Source organism: Bos indicus, chromosome 17 (genome assembly GCF_029378745.1).
Source record: "Bos indicus isolate NIAB-ARS_2022 breed Sahiwal x Tharparkar chromosome 17, NIAB-ARS_B.indTharparkar_mat_pri_1.0, whole genome shotgun sequence".
NCBI lineage: Eukaryota > Metazoa > Chordata > Mammalia > Artiodactyla > Bovidae > Bos > Bos indicus.
In genome coordinates, this window is record NC_091776.1 from 45,021,446 (window position 1) to 45,039,907 (window position 18,462).

The 18,462-nt window shown below is 52.2% G+C and overlaps 1 protein-coding gene across 1 annotated transcript in view; it reads left to right on the forward strand.

Moving 5' to 3' along the window:
• Window positions 1-18,462, forward strand: part of GALNT9 (polypeptide N-acetylgalactosaminyltransferase 9) — a 118,659-nt gene that overhangs the window by 88,039 nt on the left and 12,158 nt on the right. Inside the window, exons 7-8 of the mRNA XM_019977127.2 lie at window positions 15,012-15,197; window positions 17,074-17,211. Coding sequence (XP_019832686.1) covers window positions 15,012-15,197; window positions 17,074-17,211 — 324 coding nt within the window. The remainder of the gene's footprint in view (window positions 1-15,011; window positions 15,198-17,073; window positions 17,212-18,462) is intronic.

Consider the following 18,462-nt stretch of genomic DNA (forward strand, 5'->3'; position numbering starts at 1 on the left):
CCTGATTCTCCAGCAAGGATACTGGAGCCTTGATTAAATATTTGTTGTTGTTCAGTTACTAAGTCATGTCCGACTCTGTGACCCAATAGACTGCAGCACACCAGGCTTCCCTGTCCTTCACTATCTCCCAGAGTTTGCTTAAATTCACGTCCACTGAGGTGGTGATACTGTCTAACTGTCTCATCCTCTGCTGTCCTCTTCTCTGATTAAATATAATCGTCCTTTTTTCACATATGGAAGACACACAGGGAATGTTTTGTTGGTCAACTTGCATTTCTTCAATTACTAATGAGCTAGAACATTTTTGGACATTTGTTAAGCATGTTTTTCTTTCTTTGCTAATATTTTCTTGGGGCATCTCATGGTAGATTTTAAGAGCACTTTATACAGTAGGGATATTGATGCTTTATTGTGTGAGACAAATGCTTTCCTTGTTCTTAATTTTATGATGTTGACTTTTTATATAGATAATTTTTTAATGTAAATATGTACTTTTTTAAATGACATGCATTTGCTCTCGTTCTTAGAAAGGCCTATTTGAAAGACTATTTGACCACATCTCCTTCTGACACTTTATAGTTCCTTTTTTACATTAAAAGCTTTAATCCATTTGGAATATGTTCATTATATAAGTAAGGTTGTGATCTGCTTTTATATCATTTTTAAATGGTAGACTAACTCTTTTCATATTATCCATTAAATAGTCCACCCCTTCCCACTGATGGGAAAGGTGCTCTTTATCATATTCTAAGTGCTTCTAGAAGTGTTTGTATCTATTTTAAACTTTCTACTCTTAGCCTGCTGCTTTATAAAATATGCTGCTTCTGCTGCTGCTAAGTCGCTTCAGTTGTGTCCGGCTCTGTGCGACCCCATAGACAGCAGCCCACCAGGCTCCCCCGTCCCTGGGATTCTCCAGGCAAGAACACTGGAGTGGGTTGCCATTTCCTTCTCCAATGCAGGAAAGTGAAAAGTGAAAGTGAAGTCGTTCAGTCGTGTCTGACTCTTCACGACCCCATGGACTGCAGCCCACCAGGCTCCTCTGCCCATGGGATTTTCCAGGCAAGAGTACTGGAGTGGGGTGCTATTGTCTACTAATTGAATGTGTCTTCATTTTTATTTATTTATTATTATTTTTGGTTGTGCTGGGTCTTCGTAGCTGCACGTGGGCTTTCTCTAGTTGCAGAGAGCAGGGGCTACTCTCTGTTGCAGAGCACAGGCTTTAGGGCGTGTGGACTTCAGTAGTTGCAGCACGTGGGCTCAACAGTGTGGCTTGCAGGCTGTAGAGCACAGGCACAGTAGTTGTGGCACGTGAGCTAAGTTGTTCTGAGGCATGTGGGATCTTTCCAGACCAGGGATCGAACCCATGTTCCCTGCATTGTCAGGCGGATTCTTATCCACTGTGTGCGCGTTCAGTCGCCAAGTCATGTCTGACTCTGAGACCACCATGGACTGCAGCACACCAGGCCTACCTATCCTTCACCATCTCCCAGAGTTTGTCCAAGTTCATGTCCATCGAATCCACTGATACCATCCAACCATCTCATCCTCTGTCACCCTCTTCTCCTTCTGTCTTCTATCTTTCCCAACATCAGGGTCTTTTCCAGTGGATCAGCTTATCCACTGTACCACCAGGGAAGTCCATATATCTTCGTTTTTATTTTAGAGTCTTTCTGGCTTCTCTCTTGTTTTTCCTCTTTTGTATGAACTTTAGAAACATTTTATCAAACTCTGGTCCACCTGTACATCAGTTGAGTTTAGTATCACACAGGAATGGATGGGAAGATAGTTCTGGGCCCTGAATCCCTTGTGTTCTGAGACCCTTTGCCTTGTATTCTTCTTGAGTCCTGGTTTAGGTCATCATCCTGAGGCTTAGCTTACAGATCTAGAAAGTGCTCGGGTTCTTGTATGTGGCCTCACCTCATCTGGAAATCCTGTTGGATACCTGGTGGGGCTGCTCATCAACCCTCCAGATCTCCTCAGATCTCAACCACTTTACTATATCTTCCTCATCCTGCCTTGTGTTCTGGGTAATTTCCTCAGCTCCATATTCCAATGAATAAATTCTACCTTTAGCCATGTCCAGGCGACTATTTAAGCCACCTCTTTAGCTCTGGATTTTGATTTCAATTAATACACTTTATGACATCTTCCATTAGTGCCTTTCATATCTGGTTGTTCTTTTTTATAGCTGCCTATTTTGATCCCTAAGCTCTTTATTGATGAATGCTTTCCCCTCACTCCTTCATCTCTGAAAATCTTAATAGTCTACTTAAGACCTTTTTAGTCATTCTTTTCTCTCTCTTTCCTTCAGTTTAAATTTACCCATCTTTGGGTTTGTTGATGACTCTCCTAGTTGGATTTCGTTGTGTGCCTTGCAATTTTTTGACAGCTCATCTTTCATGGGAGTTGTATTTTCACACCACACTCGCTTGTTATTGGAAGTTTCAGGTTATCTTGTCCGAGCACTCCCCAGATCAGAATTTAGTGGCTTAGGTTTTCTTTTTTCTTTTTATTGAACTCTAGTTTTCACCCTGAGATCTACTGTTTCATTTCTTATTCAGAGAACCAACCTGATTCCAAGGTGTTGTGTACACCTCTGCTTCCTCTCTCAGTTGATTGTTTATGGCTGAAAACCAGGGAGCAATCAGAGCTGATTTGAGCTTCTACTCATAATCAGGGAGCCTAGTCTCAGCCCTGGTTTCCTGCAAGGATCCTGGCTACTCATTCAGCACCTGTCTCCTCATAAAGCTTAGATGACTGTGCCTTAGAGCTTCAGCCTCACTACACTATCACGTTTTTGCTTTTTCTGAGCTAAGGGGAATTCCATCTTGTTTTCTAATATGTACTTTTAACTTTTAAAATCATTTTGTCTATCATTCCTATATGTTTGCGGGGGCAGGTAATAAAGATTTCCATATCCATGATACTAACTTGCTGCTGTTTAGTCGCTAAGTCATGTTTGACTCTTTTGCAACCCCATGGACTAGGACCCCTGCCAGGCTCCTCTGTCCATGGGATTTCCCAGGGAAGAATATTGGAGTGGGTTGCCATATCTTTCTCCACGGGATCTTCCCAATCCAGGTTTCAAACCTGTGTCTCCTGCATTACAGGCAGATTCTTTACTACCGAGCCACCTGGGAAGCCCCATATTAACTAAATATCTCCTTTTTCATTTCTTCCAACTACAGTGGGCTTGGGAATCATGACTTAAAAAGTACAGCCTCACTTATGTTTGAGGAGAGAAAACTCAAGAAGATGTGGTCCCACCTTCAATTAGTGTTCAAGAGACAGAGCTACTAAAATAGACGATTATGCCAAGCGCTCAAAGTACTAATGAGAGGGGGTAGGGGAGGGGTGAGAAGACTCAGCATTTAGCACATCTGTTCTCAAACTCCAGCAAACCTCTGAACTCCCCAAAAGGCTTGTTAAAACACTTGCAGAGTTTCTTTTTTTTTTTAATAATTTTATTTATTTATCGACTGTGTTGATCTTCGTTGCTGCACTGGCTTTTCTCTAGTTTCGGCAAGTGGGGACTACTCTCTAGTCATGGTATGTCGGTTTCTCATTGTGGTGGCTTCTCTTGTTGCAGAGCACAGGCTTTAGGGCTTGTGGGTTTTCAGTAGCACATGGGCTCAGTAGTTGCGGCTCCCAGGCTCTAGAGCACAGGCTCAATAGTTGTAGTGCATGGGCTTAGTTGCTCCAAGGCTTATGGGATCTTCCCAGATCAGGGATCAAACCCGTGTCCCTGCATTGGTAGGTGGATTCTTTACCACTGTGCCACCAGGGAAGCCCCACTTGCAGAGCTTCTGATTCAACGGGTCTGAAGTCCAACCTGAGAATCTGCATTTCTAAGGAGTGCTGGGTGATGCTGATGCTTGTGGTTCAAAGACCACACTTTTTTTTTTTTTTTTTGGCTGCTTTCCCCAACCAGGGATTGAACCCGGGCCCTGGCAGTGAGAACACTAAGTCCTAACCACTGGACCACCAGGGAATTCCTCCAGGATCACACTTTGAAAACCATTTGTTTAGAAGGAAGGAAACTAGTTTTTTCTTTTCTTTTGGTTGAGATGTTCAAAGTGTTCAGTGAAACAAGTGGGAGGAATTTGGAATGAAAACTCAGCTCAAAAGTTTCTGTGCATCTGGCATAAGAACAGAACACAGAAGCAGCTGTTTTTTTATAGCATATTTGTGTGTATATATATATGGCCTGAGATGGTCCAGGAAGAGATGTTTTCTTGCCAAAAATTTATGAATTGAGCCCAACTGAGTCCAGGGAGCTGCGACTTGCTTTTCCAAAGCTAAATCCAGTCAAATTCTGCCCCTGGAGATGAATCGGTCCTGCAGAGTGAGGAGTTTGTGCGACAAGAGAGAGGCATTGCCTTGGCTGCGCTCTAGGAATTATTTCCTGAAATAATTGGGCCCGGGCAGAGAGTGCGTGGGGGGCGGGGTGGCAGGCAGTTGAACAGATTGTAAATAATTTCAAAAAATTAGGTTCACATGTGAAATCTCTAAAGAAATCATGCACATGGCTTTCTCCAGAGTGGATATGAAGCCCAGTTTTTTGGTTAAAGGGAGGAATTCTGTACTGCCAAAAGAAAGATGGTGGCTCGTACCTTTTGGGTGTGTGCCAGGTGAGACAGTGTGAGGCAGGATATCTAGGTTCCTTTCAGCCTCAGCCTATGTTATAGCCAATTTTTCCCCTAGAGGTCTGGGCTAGGAACACCAAGCTTGCTTCGCCTCTCAATTTGTTCTTAATACAGCTTTGCACAGTGCCTAGAGTCATGTTGATTTAAGGACTAATATAGATGAATGGGTGGGTGGGTAGCTGGATGAATGTATGAATGAATATATGAATGAATGGACGAGTGGGTGAGTGGATGGGTAGACGGATGGATGGATGGATGGTTGGATGGCTAGGTGGATGCATAGATGAGTGGATGGTGGATAGGTGTTCAATAAGTGTGGATGGGTGGATGAATGGGTTTATTAATGAGTAAGTGGGTGGATGGATGGACAGTTTGATTGGTTTAGGATCCATGGATTATTACAAAGGCAAAAAAAAAAAGAGAGAAAGAAGCCAATGTGAGTAGACATTGGCCATAGCTTGACAGGCAAAGTCCCATCCTCAGTATTTTCAAGGTGAAACTCAACTCTTATCATGCTTAGTGGATTCCAACACCCAGAAGGAAACATACACAGTTCATCACACGTAAACCTAGGAGTCAAGAATAAACTAAATTAGGCCCAAGTTTTTCTCACCATGTAACAGTCAGTTCAGTTCAGTCGCTCAGTCGTGTCCGACTCTTTGCGACCCCATGAATCGCAGCACGCCAGGCCTCCCGGTCCATCACCATCTCCCGGAGTTCACTCAGACTCAGGAATATGGTCCTTATAGCTGGCCTGGACAAAGCCGGCTTTAACATCAGAATAATACTCAGTAAAGCATCAGCTTCCGCCCCTCGGGCTCTCTCCGGCCCCGCAGTGAGTTCCCTGCTCTTAGGTCCAAAGAGAAAGCGTTTTCCCCTCACAGACTGTGGAACCGGTTCCCAGAGTGGTGATGAGGGCTCATGGATCGCAGGAGGAAGATGGCCAGTTGAAGGCCCGGGACACGTCGGAGGGAAGCCAGGAACCCGTGCTACAGGCCTGGGGACCCACCGACATCTGCCAGGAGCCTCCCTCTGCCAGAGAAAATGCCGTTCTGGGCCGCAGGGTGGGACAGTGATAAGATGCCAGGCCGGGCTCCCACACCCCACCTCTGGCTGCTCCACCCTGCCTGTTACCCTGCTGCGGTGCCTCTTGTGTGGATCCAAGTAATAAACAAGCCCACGGGGACAAGCCCTCCTCGGAGAAGCCTGGGAATGCCAGCCCCTCGCCCCGCTCCGGCACAGCTGCCACCTTCAAAGAGACGTGGGCCGCCAGGGGCTTCTCATTTGCTCCTCCAGCCTTCACTCAGCGGCCGCCCCTTCTTTTCCACCTGGCCGAGCACTTAGGCCGGATGGTCCCGCTCCCTTTTGTTTCTCACGCGTCTCTTCCCTCCTCCCCCCCTAACCTCCCCCTTTTCCTCTATCCCGTCCCTTCTTCTCCTCCCTTCTTCTCCTCCCTTCCCCTCCTCTCCCCCTCCCCTCCCGCTCTCCTCTATCCCCTCACCCCTCCTCTATTCCCTCCCCTTCCTCTCCTCCCTCCCCCTCTCCTCCGCCTGCAGGGTCGCTTAGCCCCGCCTCCCTTCCCCGGAGCCTGGCACCGCCCAGCCTTGTTGGGTGTGGTCTCCTCCACCACCATCCATTAACTCCCCGACGGGGCAATGCGGAGAGGCGGCGGCGTGCTCCCCGGCTTCAGTCTGAGCCGTGAGTCCTCCAAGGCCACCCTCCACACCCGCGCTCCTTCTCCATCCACAGCCACTGGGAGGGCGCGGAGCCGCAGGGAGATGCCGGTGGGTCCGAGTGGCTGCTTGCAGCAGCACGCCTTACCCCGGGTCCCCTAAACCCCCAACTTTCTGTGCACACAGACAGCAGCCAGACGTGCACTCTTGCCCGGATCCAGTGAAATCTGGTTGCTCATTAAAGTTATCAGTCAGTCCTGATACCGAAAAAGGGTCGTTCTCGTCATCCTCAGGTCTCGGGCCTCAGAGACTTAAATGGCCAGCTGGGGCCGTCGGGGAGGACTGGGCCGCGCCACCCTCTGCGTGTCCCCTCCGAGAACCCAGAGGACCTGAGCTCCCTGGGAAACGAGGGAGGATGGCTCTGGTGGATGAACTTGTGAAACAACATCACCAGGAGCGGAGGGCCTCACTCAGAAAACCCTTCCCACCTGGGCTCACAGCAGAGTCCTGGGGATGGGCGGGGGCTCAGATGCCAGCCAGGAGTCATCTCCAGGCACATAATTTCATAATTGATGCGGCCTGCAAGAGGGTGATACAGCTGCAGCTCCATCACCAAAAGCCTCCCAGTGTCACTTGCAGATCATTTGAGCAAGACAAGGGTCCTGAGCAGGTCACTGGTGAAACTGATGACTTCTGTCAAAGTGGCTCGGGAGGCGCCACTGTGTCTCGGGTCTGCATCTCCAAGAGCCAGCGTTTCTGTATGGTTTCTTCCCAAGTGGGCTTCAAACAGGCTGGACCAGAGGGAGGTCATGAGGATGCTGGGACCAAAAGAAAGCTCTCCAAGGCCCTCATGTGAAAGTCGGCAGCTTCTGAACTCTCAAATCAGGACACTCCGAGTTTGCCCAGCAGCTAAAATCCTCCTCCCAGGCAGTCATAGGATAATAATAGTAACCGGGCCTGCATGGAGGGAGGTGTACCCTGCTCTGCAAGATGAAATCTGAGAGGGAATTGGGATCTAAGACCCCTTGTCACCTGTGTCCCAGCCCCCAGGTGGCTGCCAGCCCTGGCCAGCTGTTTCATTATTCACTTATGGGGAAGCCAGCTGGTCTGGAGATGATGGCCACTGACAGGAGGGGGTTACTGCCAGTTTCCAGGAGGAGGGGCCACAGGGAGGTCAAGAGACAGAGAGTGGGGTACACCAGGGTCAGAACCTTTACAAGGTTCCCAGGGAAGGATCGGGGAGGCAGGGGAGCCCAGCGGTGGCTGGTTGAGTAACTCCAAGGCTCTGGGACATGGGACTGGCCCTGCCCTCAGTGTGAGAGCTCTTAGAGGGGCGTTGGGGTGGGCTCAGGCTGGTTGGTTTGCACATAAAGAGGCACTCAAGTGAGTGGTTTACAGCCTCCAGGAATTAGGAACCTGGGAGAGACAGTCCCTCCGGGTCAGCGAGGCCCCAGATGTCAAAGCAGCAGAGTAAAGAGAAAAGACAAAGAATGGATACGTGTATATGTATAAATGGATCACTGTGCTGTACACTGGAAACTAACACAGCACTGTAGATAAACTACACTCCAATAAAAATAAAAATTTAAAGTAAAAAGACAGTTAATACACAGGCCAGCCCTCCTCTCCCCTCTTCAGCCCTGACCTTCTGCAGAGCTCCCCTCTGGCCTCTCTGAGTCCATGCAGCTACGCCAGCCATCTCCTAGTGAGCCAGCTGTTACAGGTCATGAACGTGCATTTGGGCACAGGAGTCAACGCCTTCTTTTCCAATGCCCTTTGGGGTAATCTTTTTGAATAATCCTGAAGGAGATGATGTCCCCAGGTCCTCTGAAAGTGCAAGAAGGATGGACAGACATTTGGGGAGGCGCTCACGGCTCAGACTTTGCCTGTGTTTCCAGGCTGGTGTTTTACGGCGGGCATCTGTTTGGACAGTCATTAACTGCCTGTGGGGAGATCGGATGCATAAAAAGGAGCTCAGCCATTGCAGTGGCACCTCCCTCCAGGTCTCCCAAAGACACTTCAGTTCTGATCAAGGAGGGCCAGCTGGGCCTGACTGTCCACACTGCTGACTGGCTCCCAGACCACTCCTAGGAGTAAGGAGTTGGAGTACCCTTGGCCTCTCTCCAGCTTCCACCCTGGGACCCCAGAGGGCTTCAGGATCAACCCTGAGTCAGCGGGGAGCAGGCGTCCGACCTTGCTTCCTCCTCCATCCTGGTAGGCGACCGGGGCTGCGTCTGTGAAAATCAGCCCAGCCTGTTGGCTGGGCCGCCAGCTCTGAAGGACCTGAGACTCGCTGGGTCTCTGCTCTGGGCCTGATGTGTCAGCACAGACCTGCCTTCTGTCCCAGTGGCCGGGACGCTGGACCCTCGGACTCCACTGCTGCCGGGAGAGAGCAGAGGCCCTGGTGGGCTCCCAGGCAAGCCTCCTGAGCGTCCCTACCATGGGGCGGGGGTAGTTCCACAGGGCACTGCATGTCCACAGAGCGAGCTATCCGGTGGTAACTGTGAGTTGGGCGTGTGAACAGGTCTCACTGCAGGGCTGAACCTGTAGGCCTCGTCACTTCATTGCCTCTCTGGAGGGTCCCAGTTGGAAACCCTGGTTGCAACAGCAGGGACCCCTGAGTTCAGCTTTATCCAAACAGAACCGTGGGGCTCGCCTCCCTCCGCCTCCCAGGAGGCCCCAGGGACAGCACGGCCTTGTGCCTGAGTGCAGACTCCAGTCCGCAGGGAGCCCACCATCTGATCATCAGTTCTGATGTGGTTGATGGGGGTGAGGCCCAGACCACAGGATTTTTAGCCACACCAGGAGGTCCTACTATGGAGCAGATTGGGGTGCCCCTGTTTTGGCGGTGCTTGCAGGCCCCCCACCCCATCTGTGTTCCCCAGCCCCGGCTCAGCGCCCTGAAAACAGACCGGCTCACAGAGAAGCGGGGCCAGCAAGGGGCCGCGTGCCACTCTCTTGGCTGCGGGGAGGCTGTGCGGTTAAGGAAATGAACTCAGAGTCGAGAAGCATCTCCATAAAAATGATATATAGACCCATCGCCTCCCACCACCACATGGATGAATGCCAAGGCCAAGCGGCCAGCTCTGTTTTCCTTTTCTGCTCAGGCCACAGGAAGCACTGGCTTTTTGATAGCAGGGCTCTCCAGGAATGTTGTTTTGATCATTGTGGTGCAGGAAGAAGATGGAGAAGAAACCACAAGAAATGGCGACTTGATTCACGATGAGCATCCGTAGAGGGATGGCACCAGGCGCTGTCGCCTTCCCTGCCGTCCCCAGGCCACACTCAGCCCAGTCACTAGGTCACCGTCCCAGCGCCTTGGCTTCTACTGGGGCACAGATCAGGATGACGCTGGGGCTGGAGGATGAATGAGCTTTCATTGGCATCCCTGCTGGCAGACCATTATTTCCAGACTTTTTATGTGTGAAAGCTGCTGCTCTGGAATTCCAGCCCTGAGGCTCCAGGAGCTGAGGAGACCTGCTGGCTGAGGGACAGGGGTCCCTGCAGGCAGGGGGGTCCCTCAGGTGGGGTGGGCAGGTGCCCTGAGCCTCCTTCCAAGCAGCTGCTTGCAGGCCTGACTCCTGGCCCTCTGCCTCACGTCTGCTATTCTGTTTGGGTGGCAGTTAACCACCTTGGTTGAGATATTAATAATCAGTGGTTGTGACACAGAGTGGGTGTGACCAGAACACTTAGATCATGTGGATCAGCCCCGTGACACCTTCCACAGCCCTGGGTGAAGAGCAACTTCAGGGGCTTTGTGCAACAGTTCTGAGTCCCTGCCCACCACAAACTAGCTGTGCGATGCTGGATGTGCTTCTTAACATCTCAGTTCTCATTTTCATCTGCGCTGAAGACAGGTTAATCCCCCGCCCATCCCACGTGGCAGTGTTGGGGTTTATCTTCACCTCACTGCTATCTCCTGGTCCAGCTTTATCAGTTGGGAATGTAGCAGTAGAAAACCCCACTGACAAGGCTTACGTTTTAGTGGGACAGACAGACAAAATGAAATCAGCAGTCCAATGGTGTCCCATGTGAGAAGGAGACAGAAGTCACAGAGGTAAATAAGGCTGGTCAGGGGAATGAGGCAGGAGAGGCTGCAGCTTTAAATGGGGTGTTCAGGAGGGAATCACGGAGGAGGTGACATCTGAGGAGTTGAACCTGGAGAGGCAGCCAGTCAGGAGGGTGTTCCTGATGGAGGCAGCAGCTGTGGCAGATTGTGGGGCAAGATCTGAGACCAGCAGAGAGAGAGCAGGGGTGAGGGGTGGCGAGTCCTGGGAGGATCAGAGGACTGGATGGCTGGACATGGGTTTTGAAGAACCTCTAGCCTGAGGTGGAGACTGGGCAGGGATGATGAACAGCAGGGAGGCCCCTCGGAAATGTCTGGTGACGATGGCCACAGAAGATGGACAGATGCTTGCCCTGCAGGTCTACAGAGCTTCTTTTGTTTGTTTCCATGTTTGGCCTCCTGGAAGGTTCCTGGATCACCAAGTGTCCACCTGCATTCCCAGGCTCGCGGGCAGCTAGGCCTTGTGCTGGAATTTGATAGAAATGTGTGAGCCAAAGTCATGGCCAGGCTTCCTGGGTAGCTCAGCTGGTAAAGAATCCAGCTGCAATGCAGGAGACCCCAGTTCAATTCCTAGGTCCCGAAGTTTTCCTGGAGAAGGGATAAGCTACCCATTCCAATATTCTTGAGCTTCCCTGATGGCTCAGACAATAAAGAATCTGCCTCCAATGCAGGAGACCTGGGTTCAATCCCTGGGTTGGGAAGATCCCCTGGAGGAGGGCATGGCAACCCACTCCAGTATTCTTGCCTGGAGAATCCCCATGGACAGAGGAGCCTGGCAGGCTACAGTCCATGGGTTCACAAGAGTCGGACATGACTGATTGACTAAGCATAGCACAGTGAGCCAAAGGGGTGGGAGTTGTACACGGGCCTGGCCTTTCAAAGCTTCCGCAGTGCCCTCCACCCTCCTCCTGTAACTCCCTAGGGTCAGGCCAGGATGGGCAGCAGTCCCTCCTCCAGTGATGTGGAAGCAAGACGATGCAGGCATAAACCTCAGCCAGCATCTCTGACACAGAGCAGGCAGGGTTCTCACCATCCAGCAAGGGAGGCAGATGCTGCTCTCTGCCCTCTGCAGGGTGCAGAGCGGTGGTCCCAAGTGGTGGTGAGCTGGGCCAGGGGAACTGGTGCTGGGTGCATGCTCAGTGAGCCACGAGGAGCAGGCAGCCTCCCCAACCCAGGATGTCTGACTTGCTCAGACATGATTTGTTATCCTGGCTATGCGTGATGTGAGGAAGGGCCATCGACATTCCACTGAGAGATTTTCCTGCCTTCTTCCTCTGTCTGGAGGCAGAGTGGGGACACAGGAGCAATAGGGCTAGGCTGTCCTCTTCCCTGAAATGAGAGCTTGGTGGCTATGGTGGGTGAATGGCAACCTGAGAGATACATCCTCCTAAAATCTGTAAGGGGTCTCAAGATGGGATTCTCCTGGATTTAGGGTGTAGAGGGCTTCCTGGAGCCTGTTGGGCTACAGTCCATAGGATCGCAGAGTTGGACATGACTGAAGCAACTTAACACAGCACAGCACAACAGGGCTTTCCTGGTGGCTCAGTTGGTAAAGAATCTGTCTGCAATGAAGGTGACCCAGGTTTGATCCCTGGGTTGGGAAGATGCCCTGGAAAAGGAAATGACAACCCACTCCAGTATTCTTGCCTGGGAAATCCCATGGACAGAGCAGCCTGGTGAGCTATAGTCCATGGGGTCGCAAGAGTTGGACACGACTTAGCGACTAAACCAAACTACTGTAAATTTGACAGCTGGTGTCCTTACCAGAGAGAGGAGAAGGGAAGGCAAGACACAGACCCACAGAGAAGGAGGCCGTGTGGTGGGAGGGACGGGGCCACCAGAAGCTGGGAGAGGCAGGTGGGGTCCTCTGCTGTAGCCCCCGAGGGAGCAGGGCCTCTGGAGCTGTGGGAGAGTAAGTGTCTGTTGTTTGAACCTGGCCTGTGGTCCTTATTTATGGCAGTCCCAGGAAATGTGGGTGGCCTTAAACTGGTGTCAGGCTCAACGTTCCATGCCTCTCCACAGGGGCCCCTGAGATGGGCTCTGGATGCTCAAGCTGGAGCCCGGAGGCATCACGGCCACTCTTCACAGTCACTGTGGGTGAGAAATGGGCTTTGAGGAAGCTGGTGCCACTTAAACTGGGCATAAGGGAGAACTTCTCGGCTGAAGAAGGCCAAACAAGAGGCCAGAGGGACCCGCAGAATGAAACCCATGCTCAAGGCTGAGAGACTCCCTATTGTACTTGTCATCAAGACTTTAGCTTAAAGCACCCATGCCTGCCAAGTTACGGTGAAGGTTTGTCCCAAGAAAGCATTTTTAATGTAGATTGCAGCATTGTTTTGAATAGTGAAGGAACTATTGAAGGAGGAAGGAGGAAGATTTAAATGTCTAATAACTGGGCAACAGGAAATGAATTAAAACTCATCTTCACTGAGATCGGAAACTACAGCTCTTAGGTGTTTGGCTGAGTGGACAAATGTTTGTGAACTGATGTTACATTTCAACTATAAAAGATGACAGTTTCCAGGAGACAGTGTCTGTGTGTGGGAGGCGTGGGCAGCACCGCATTAACATTAAGAGGCTGTGGATCAATCAGGCCTGGTCATATCCCATGATCTCGTGTGACTGGCTTAACCTCTCTGACCCTCAGTATCTTCTTCTGTACAGTGGGGAGAATGTTGCCTGTGGTACCCGTCCTTCCTGGGTAATGGTGGGGGTGAGTGAGATGAACTGAGTAAGGTGCTGAGCATGTGCCTGGCACCTCCAAAATGTCTAAATTAGAAGAGGCTTAAGGGTAACAGTCTGATTGAAGAGAGCTTGGGCCAAGTTGATCAGACTGATTTGTTCATGGTGACGTCAACCTGGTGGATGGTACTAGCATTTTTCAGTGGGATGGGGTGGGATGTGATATGGTAGGATATTAGTCTGGGTTCTCCAGAGATGATAAGGACTTGGCCCACACAGTGATGGAGGCTGAGAAGCACAAGACCCACAGCTGGCAAGCTGGAAGCCCAGGAAAGCCGAGGGTATGTTTCCAACCCAAGGCTGAGGGCAGGAGAAGACCAGCATCCCAGCTCGATGACCGCCAGGCAGAGAAAAAGAACTGTGCCTCTCTCAGCCCTTTTGTACACTCAGGCCTTCAGCTGATTGGTTGGGACCCACCCACACTGAGGAGGGCAATCTGCTTTACTCAGCCCACCTACGTAAGTGTTCATCTCCCCTGGAGACATGCTCCTGGACACACTCAGAGTAAGGTTGAACCAAATATCCGGGCACCACACAGCACATAAAGTTAACCATTACATGGGAGCGGGGTCTGGGGGAGAATGGATCCATTTCTATATCGGAAATGGATCCCTGGGCTGGGGTCGAACCCACGTCCCTTACCTCTCCTACATTGGCAGGCGGGTTCTTTACCACTGGGGCCACCTGGGAAGCCCCAATACGGTATACGTATGGCTGCGTCCCTTTGCTGTTCACCTGAAACTATCACATTGTTAATCAGCTGTACCCCAATACAAAATAAAAAATCCCCCCTGCCAAAAATTTAACCATCACAGGCAGGATGGGATAGAATAGAATAGAAGACTAACACAGCCCATGCCTAGTAAGGCTGAGTTTTGTTGAGGTGAAGCAGTGCAGGAAGTAAGCAGGCATAAAAGGAGATCATGATGCAGGTTGCATCAGTGAGGGATTTTGGGGAGCCCTGTTTGTAGAGGAGCAGTTGTTTCTTTAGACTTTTCTCTAGACTGAGATTGTGTCAGGGGTGCTTGAAGCCATTGTTTGCGTAGCAAGTGCACCCTTGGATTGAAGTTATCTGGAGTGTTTTGGGTGGCGTTTGCACAGGAAGCTGCTCTTTTAAAATTAGACTGTAGGTTGGTTTTTCCAGCTCAGAGGTGGTAGAGGCAGCTGCTGGTGGTAAGTAAGCTCTCTCGGGCCAGACTCCGGGCCCGGAGCAAATGCTGAGTGGGGGCGAGGGCCACAGGAAAGGGATAATAATGAAGTGTCAGGGTGTCAGGAAAAATCCCTCCATTGTTTAGATCGTGGAATGTGCAAAAGAAATGAGATTTGGTAGGAAATTCAGAAGGGGAAGGAGAAGGCAATGGCACCCCACTCCAGTACTCTTGCCTGGAAAATCCCATGGATGGAGGAGCCTGGTGAGCTGCAGTCCATGGGGTCGCTAAGAGTCGGACTTGACTGAGCGACTTTACTTTCACTTTTTCACTTTCATGCATTGGAGAGGGAAATGGCAACCCACTCTAATTTTCTTGCCTGGAGAATCCCAGGGGCAGGAGAGCCTGGTGGGCTAACGTCTGTGGGGTCATGCAGAGTCAGACACGACTGAAGTGACTTAGCAGCAGCAGCAGGCAGAAGGGGAGGCAAGCCTGCGCCCAGGCTTTGGTGAACCTAGCCCAAGGCCTTAGTTCTCATTGGCCTCTTCCCCTGGAACAGCCCAGGCGGCCAGGCCTCCTCATGCTGTGCCCTCGGGAGGGAAGACCTGTCCTGGGGACCGTGGGCAGGGGATGCAGGGAGGGAGGGATGGTGCCCTCGGCCCCTGGCCCCGCTCCCTCCCTCCCGGCAGTTGGGAAGGAGCGGGGCCACTACCCAGGGCCCTCGGGTGCCCCGCAGGTGTGGCAGTGTGGTGGCAGCATGGAGGTGCTGCCCTGCTCCCGCGTGGCCCACATCGAGCGCACCAAGAAGCCCTACAACAACGACATCGACTACTATGCCAAGCGCAACGCCCTGCGAGCGGCTGAGGTGTGGATGGACGGCTTCAAGTCCCACGTGTACATGGCCTGGAACATCCCCATGACTGTAAGCTGGCCAAGCTGGGCGGGGAGGGGCTGGGGGCGGGGGCAACACCTGGGGGCCTCAGGGTCATCCAAGGGCACAGCCCATCCACGCAGTGCGGGGCCTCCTGGACAGCTCCATCTCAGAAACATCATTTCCTTCACCAAGGAGAGCCTGTTTCCAACAGCTGTGACACTCGTTGGCAGCCCCCTCCACCACCACAAGAGCTCCTTCACTAGATATTATGAGCCCCTGAGAGGCTGCAGCGGTGGCACTGAGGAGAGAGCTCCCCCAGGGCGACCACAGCCCCTCCTGGGACGCACAAGCATCCCTCTTGCCCTGCGGAAGCCTCTCATGTCAGTTCTGCAGGAGTCCACAGTGATATGATGACCCCATGCCTTGCACACACGAGTGTGCACAGCTGATGAGTGGCAGAGTAGGCATGTAACTCGGTCCTCCACAGGACCCTGTCACGAGGGTCTCAGGCCTGGGGATGGCGGCTTCTCTCATGTGTGGTGTCTGCAGCCGATCCACCCATCCTGCGGGGAGTGGAGGCAGGAGGCCCACGCCAGGGGTCTGCCTGCTGCTGCTGGCCAGAAGCAGGAGCTGGGTGTGAGCCAGAGGGTCCTAACCAGTGCCTGGGGGGCAGGGCAGCCTGAGAAGGGGGCTTGGGCATACGTGTGTGTGTGCACCTGTGCATGCATGTACATACATGGGCATGTATGTGCTGAGGACAGGCTCTCCTTGTCCCCCAACCCCGACCAGCTGCAGAACCAGGCTTCACACACAGGCTGCTTCCTTGGACACAGGAGGATTTGAGTCTCTGGGGATAGACTTGTCCTGGGAACAGTTTTTTTTTTAACATCCACCCACAGAAAAAGCTTGATCTTCTATTAGGATCCACACACACATATAAGCTCACATGCGTGTGTGGATTTTTAGCTGTCAAAAGATAGAGCTTCATGTGTATAACAAAAAAGTTAAGAAGCAACAATTATCTTCATTATATGCAAAATGTCCTAGTATTTTAAACTTCACTGGAACCTTCTGAATTGAGTCAGATCACAGCCCAGCATCTGGTGACATCTCTCAGGGCCACTCGCACCTGCATCCAGCAAGAGTCTGCCCTTCTCTCCAGGCCCTCAGGCAGTCCTTAGCTGGCATCAACGCCTCAGGAAACTGGGCTTAGGGAGCGGGCTTCCTCTAACCCACCCATATCCCCCACCTGTCACTGAGTGCCAGGGGCTCTGGGACCACCCTGAGCTTCAGTGTTTGGCTACAAGGACTCAGAACTCAGGAGAGCTGTCATATGGGGGTTGGGGTTTGTTATGAAGAAAGAACAGACAGTGCTGAATTCTCCCAGCAGCAGCGCATGTAGGGTGTCACCAACCAGGGAAGGTCAGCGTCTGGAGTTTATGAGGCTCACGTGCACGTGGCTGATGTCTGTGTGCCTGGACTTGGTCTCAGGTCCCTGCAGAGGTCAAGCTAATGCCCACAGCAACCCCCATAAATCATCCTGTAGCACAGATGCCCTGGCCCAGCCGAGGTAAACAGCAGTACTCAGGATGTTCTAAGTTACCTCCCCAGGTGAGTGTGCAGGGCATGACAAGCAAACCAGGCCTACACACGCCACCAGTGGCCGATGGAAGACCAGGCCGGTCTCCAGCGGGACCTGCTGCAAACAGGCCAGAGACGCCAGGCCTTTGCCATCAGCCCCACTGCCCTGGACCTTGCAGGATCCTGGGAGGGCAGGAGGCTCCCAGACAAGGAAGCCTGAGGGCGGGGACGCTCCTGGAGGGGTGCCTGTAGGTCCCGCAGCTCCCCCACCCTGGGTCGTGGCCTGGGTTGTTGGGGCTCCGCACACCCCAGCGCCTGCCCTGCCTCACTTCCGGCCTCACAGAACCCAGGCGTGGACTTCGGGGACGTGTCCGAGCGGCTGGCCCTGCGCCAGAGGCTGAAGTGCCGCAGCTTCAAGTGGTACCTGGACAACGTGTACCCGGAGATGAGGACGTACAACGACACCCTCACGTACGGAGAGGTACCGCCTCCGCGGATGGCTGGCACCCCGCACCCCGCCTCCCAGCTCCCTGGCCTGTCCCTGTGCGAACGTCCATGGACAGCAGCCGGCAGAGCACACAGGCACAGTCACACGCCAGTGTAAGAGCTGCATGGACACACATGCGTGCCTGCCACCGCGGATCACAAAGTAGATTCAGAGACACGTGTGTATGTGTGTTCATGTGCTGCATACATGTGTTTACACACGCCCACATGCACATGCGTGGATCCATGCAAATGCATATACATGTGTAAGTCTGCGGGCTTCCCTGGTAGCTCAGCTGGTAAAGAATTCACCTGCAATGCAGGAGACCTCAGTTTGATTCCCGGGTTGGGAAGATTCCCTGGAAAAGAAATAGGCCACCCATACCAATATTCTTGGGCTTCCCTGGTGACTCAGACGGTAAAGAATCTGCCCACAGTGTGGAAGATCTGGGTTCGATCCCTGGGTTGGGAAGATCCCCTGGAGGAGGGCGTGGCAACCCACTCCAGTATTCTTGCCTGGAGAATCCCCATGGACAGAGGAGCCTGGCGGGCTACAGTCCATGTGGTCGCAAAGAGTCGGACATGACTGAGCGACTAAGCAAGCATGCACGTGTAAGTGTACACAGACACAAAAGTACACATTTGCACACAGTTTTGCTCACATACACACATACAAAGAGCTACCCCACACATCTTCCCCTCTGTACACAGACCCCATCCATCGAGCATGCTCTGCATGTTACAAATACTTGTTGCCAAGACAAAATGACATGTGAACATGAGCAGACACGTGCAAAGGCCTGCACATGGAGGTGGTCACACGCACCACCTTGTTTGTGTGCCGCCAATACCTGCATGTTGAGAGCACAACGGAAGGACCCAGAGACGCACCAGGAGGGGCACCAGCTGTGGGAAGACCCTCCTGTCTGCCCCAGCCCCCACATGCATGGCCATACCCGCCTCTCCTTAAAGCCAGGAAGAGTGATGTGTTCCTGCCCTGGTCTGTGCTGGGGGACAGACCTCTCCCATGTCTGTCACCCCCAGCAGGGCAGCCCGGCTTGCTCTCAGGGTGGAGTCAGGGTTGGGCAGAGTGGAAGCTGCAGGAGTCCTGAGGCTCAGAGCTGCACACAGGCATCTCTTGCATCTCTCAGCCACGCAAGCCTCTAAGCAGGCCCAGATGGGAACTGTTGGAATAGCAACACCCCCCTACCAACCCTACCACTGTTAATGGGAGGAGCTGCAGTCA